This window comes from Microtus ochrogaster, unplaced genomic scaffold (genome assembly GCF_000317375.1).
Source record: "Microtus ochrogaster isolate Prairie Vole_2 unplaced genomic scaffold, MicOch1.0 UNK43, whole genome shotgun sequence".
In the NCBI taxonomy this organism is placed as follows: domain Eukaryota; kingdom Metazoa; phylum Chordata; class Mammalia; order Rodentia; family Cricetidae; genus Microtus; species Microtus ochrogaster.
This window is the reverse complement of record NW_004949141.1, coordinates 2,625,480-2,630,203: the sequence shown is the minus strand read 5'-3', so window position 1 is coordinate 2,630,203 and position 4,724 is coordinate 2,625,480. Positions and strand designations below refer to the sequence as shown.

The 4,724-nt window shown below is 48.3% G+C and overlaps 1 protein-coding gene across 1 annotated transcript in view; it reads left to right on the top strand.

Moving 5' to 3' along the window:
* The first annotated feature begins 266 nt into the window (after positions 1-266).
* The window catches only part of CUNH3orf70 (chromosome unknown C3orf70 homolog), a 41,349-nt gene continuing 36,891 nt past the window's right edge, over positions 267-4,724 (top strand). The window contains exon 1 of the mRNA XM_005368976.1: positions 267-648. Within this exon, the coding sequence (XP_005369033.1) occupies positions 459-648 (190 nt within the window). The 5' untranslated portion in view covers positions 267-458. The remainder of the gene's footprint in view (positions 649-4,724) is intronic.

Below are 4,724 nucleotides of genomic sequence, written 5' to 3'. Positions count from 1 at the left end.
GTGTGTGTGTGTGTGTGTGTGTAGGGACCCGGTTGACCGTCCTCGTGGCCCTCCCTCCGCTTCAAGAGGCGTGTGAGACCGACTCGCGGGGCCTAGGCTAGCAGAGGGGCGCGGCAGCCTAAGAGTGCGCGTGCGCGTGCAGGCGTGGCGGCCCGAGGGGGTGGGGGAGCAGAGAGGAGGGAGCAGCGGGGAGGACGAAAGAGAGAGAAGGGAGGTGGGAGCCTGGAGGAGGGTGGAGAGGAGAAAGAAGGGAGGAGGGAGCTAGGAGGAGGACTCAGGAGGAGGGACCCAGGGCACGGGGAGGTGGCAGGACAGGCCCAGTCGCTGCGCCCTCCCGGGGTGGCTCCTCCGACAGCCGGTGCCCGCCGCGCCTGCAGCCTGCAGCCCGCTCGCGTCCTGCCCGCCCCGCGCCTCCGCTACGCTCCCGGGCTCCGGTCCCCTGCTCCGCGCCGGGAGACATGAGTGCGGCCGCTGCGCCCGAGCGCGGCTGGAAGAGCGAGAAAGTGGACGAGGCGCAGGCCCTGGCGCGGAGCTGCGCCGCCCGCCGACCCGACTTCCAGCCGTGCGACGGGCTGTCCATCTGTGCCACGCACAGCCACGGCAAGTGCTTCAAGCTGCACTGGTGCTGTCACCTGGGATGGTGTCACTGTAAGTGGAACCGCGTCGGCCTGCGGTCGCCCGCCTGCGGCCCGGCAGTGCCGGGACGACGAGAGGAAATCCCGGGGGAGCCTAGCTGTAGTCACAGAAGGGGACCTCTCTGGCCCAGAGAATCCTGGGTTTGGTTTTCTTTGCTTTTTCTTTTACATACTTGGTTAGAGGTGGTAAAGCCACCAGAGCGACTGCCACCGACAAGGAAACCTTTCCAGGGGTTTGAGTAGGCACGGACATGCCCCTTTCACTTTCTTGCCTTTTCTTTTTGGCTGCTATTTAGCAGAAAGAGCCCATAGAAGTCCAAGTGATCTCATTTATTGTATTTAGATTGAGGACGAAGTTTGAAGAATGGCTTCTAAGAAGTTAAAAGGAACAGTTTGAAGAGCAAACCCCTTAAACAGCCAGTACAGCATTTGAGCCAAGCCAGAACTAGTCTAGACCAGGCCCTTTCTATTTATCCTGCAAGTTTTAAGTAGATTAAACGTAAGTATCCATTTAATCAGAATTCCACAATTTGATTACTTCGGCATTTAGCTTCATCTCACTGATGAATCATTTCTTTTTAGAAACATTTCTGAAGTCTGTTTCCACATAATCTTAGATTAGAGGGCTTTAAAGTGTTTAAGATACATTTTCCAAGTGATCTCCAATCAAACTTATTTTTCCTGTTCTTCAGAAGCAAATGGCTCACAAGAAGAGATGCAATATGTAACAAATCTTTATTTACATTGAGAATATTTGAATATCTTAGTAGAAGTTATGAATTAAAGGATAGAAAATCTTTGCTCTTTTTCCCTTATCGATTCAAGGTCCATGGATGGAGAACAAAACATTGGTTTTGCTGTTGTTCCCTCTGCTAAGGGGCCAAACAGAAAGTTTCTGCTTTTCATCACAAGTGTGGCTTCCGAGTAGGAAATGTGGGTGCTAAAGTACACAGGTGGATGATGAATTCGATGTGGGGCACCTCCTACGAGCATCCCGTTCATACTGTGGAATGGGGAGAAGTTAAGATGGCCCCGGCCTTTGCCTTTCTTACTTCAGCACTATCTCTCCCAGGAGGAGTTGACTCGTGGGAAGTGTGCGTCTAGTCAAACCGGGTTTTCCTCATTAATGAGACTTGTTCTCCACAGTCTTCCTTCTGTAGCCTTTTCTCTGTTCCCGCATGTACCTTATGAAATCGTGTGTGCGTGCGCAAGTGCATATGAGCCGTGACGCACGCGTGGAGGTCTGAGGACGACTTTGTGGATTTGGGGGACTCCCTGAACCCTCTTGCTGTCTCCCTTCTTCCTAAATCCTACAAAGCAATCTCATTCTTCTAAACCATCATGATCTCCACTCCAGATATGCATATTTGAGCAGACTAAGAGTTTCTTGCACAGGTAGCCCTTCTTCCTCTGCCTCCCGGCTATTCTTGAGGGAAGTAGGTTTTCCCGAAGCAGCTTTGAACTTCATGTTCACTGAGTGGCTTAGTGGAGACAGCCACCATTTCCCACTGAGGCTGTTGTTTTGTGCTGTTTCTGAACCGTCATTCTGTCCGTCCTTCCTCTTTAGAATAGTTCTCATGTACCTACACATCCTGGTTGTTCTGAACACGTGTGCTCATGTTAGGTGAGAAGTACCCGAGTTCTGCTCTGGCCAGTGTGGACCAAGACTGCCTGCCACCTTTCACCTCTGAGTGCCGCTCTGCCTTCGTATAGCTGCACCCTGTTGGCCCTTCTCAGACCCCATGGCACCAGGCGTGCTGCTGTCCCCCTCAGACTAAGCTTGTTGTCTGCTAAGGCCATCAAGTAAGCTTTAAAACTGGTGGTAATTAATCCCCAGCTTGTCCCTCTCAAAGCTGGATGCGTGGCTTTGGAAACAAGTGCTGATGATACCTTAGGGATTAGCCCATTTTTCTAGGCTACTGTGATTTTAGTCTTGGCTCTCTTATTGGATTGCATGGTGTTTGTGTATTTACATGTGTATCTCATTCCTCCTGTGTTCCTGTCATCATGCCTGTAGTAAACGCCTGTATCTGCACTCTAGTTATTGATAATGTAGTTTCAGAGGGAAGGCCACAGAGTCCTGAAGCCTGCTGATAGAGCTGCTGATGGCAGTTCGGAAGGAGCCCTTGTAGAGGCTGCTCCGCGGTTACCTAGTTGACTCATGCTCTGTTATCCATCTTGTGTCATAGATGTCTGTCTGGGAACTTGGTCAATGGGAACTTGGTCAATGAAATTGCTTCAGTCCACCAAACACAGGGATTTTTCTGCCGCCTCTTGATCTATACTCCAGCTATGCGCAATCCTCTTTAGAAAAAGGAAACGAGAATGAGCTCAGACAACTCAGATCGGTTCCAAAATGCTTCCTGCTTTCTTTTAAGAGGTCAGGGATCGATTTTTAAATAATCCAAATTTAAGAAAGTATTTCCATCAGGTATACCCATGTTGGCAGTTCTTTATGATTTCTTCCCCAGCCCCCTTGTGTGTGTGTGTGTATGTGTGTGTGTGGTGTTAGTGTATAATGTATGTGTGATGTCTATGTCTGTACACAATATGTGTGTGAGGGTATGTGTGTGTTTGGTGTCTGTGTGTACATACATGTGTGTAATATCTTTGTACATCTATGTGCGTTTGTGTGTGAGGGTGTGTTTAGTGTTTGTGTGTCTATGTGTGTGTGAGTGAGGGTATGTTATGTCTCTGTGTGTATAAGTATGTGTGTGTGATGTTATGTCTGTACACACTTGTGTGTTTGTGTGTGTGAGAGTCTCCCGGGGTCTGTCCACCTTTCACCTTGTTTGGGTCAGAGTCCCTTTGCTGTCCGCACACTGGCTGGTCTGTGGGCTTCTGGGGACACTTCTATGTCCACCTCCTCTCAGGGTAGGAGCGCTGGGGTTGCTGACACTGGCTTCCATCCATGCTTGGCTTCTGGGTGGGGTCTGCAGATTTGAACTTGGGTTTTCTCACCTGCACAGCAAGAACTTTGCCAACTGAGCCACCTCCCCAGACCTTCATCTCTTCTTTCTAGTCTCTGCCAGGCTCCCACCCCTGTTCTGTGCTTCCTGCACTGGCAGAGATTCAGGGGTCGCATTCATGAGCAGCTGTGGCATCAAAGCGCCAGGTGCTCCGTTTCTGTCCCCTCACTTGGTTGGGTATCAACTCTTAGTAAAAGTACTTTTTTTTTTTAACCAAAATAAAATTATTCTTGAGTAGAGACAGTTAACATATTTGAGAACCTTGTTTTCTGGCATGATTCTTGTAATCTGCGTATTTATGTTACATATTTTCTCTTCATGAGATGTCATGGAGACGAAATGCAGACATGAGTACCGCTGCATCCCACCCTTTAAACAGAGTCTAAGGGTGTGTGATCCATGGATTTTAAATTCCTTTAAAGTCATACGTGGTATAGATGAGGACTCCATTGGCTTGTTCATTGAAGCTGAGAATGCAAAAATGAGAGATACCCCATCATACCTGGGAAAGAGAATCAGAACAATTAAGCAAGTTCAGTATATATGATGGGCACTATATGACGGATGTTAAAAATGTGAAGTTCATAACCGTGTAAAATAGGAAAGGCTGAAAATATGTAGTGTTTACAGAAGACATGTAAATATATACTCATAGGTGCATTCTTATGTGATTACTGTGTTTGGAGGATGACTAGTTATACAATCTAGGACTCTTACTGTGTTACTTAACCCTTTCCCAGTAAGAACGATTTTCAGTTAAATAAATGAACAGATGAAAGTGTCTAAGAAGTGTTCTGAGGGGAAAAAATAAAAGAAGAAGACATGGCTTGGCCGCAGAAGAGAAGTGGGAGAGAGTAAACCGTATGAAGGTTCTCGAAACTAGACTTTTGTCCTTGAGTGACATTCGTTTAGAAGGAAGAAGAAATTAAAGATGGATGTTGGTGGGTGAATTTGAGAGATGTTTGAGGAGAAGTTCACGGGTGTGAGTGGACTTGGTGTGGGGAAGGAATGTGGTGTTTGTTAGGAACGCCTTTCCAGCTGGGATAGATGGAGAGCCGGTGAGATGGGGAGGGTGGCCGCAGAGCCAGCGTGGCTTTAGTGGAGTTTATGTGGTCCTAGC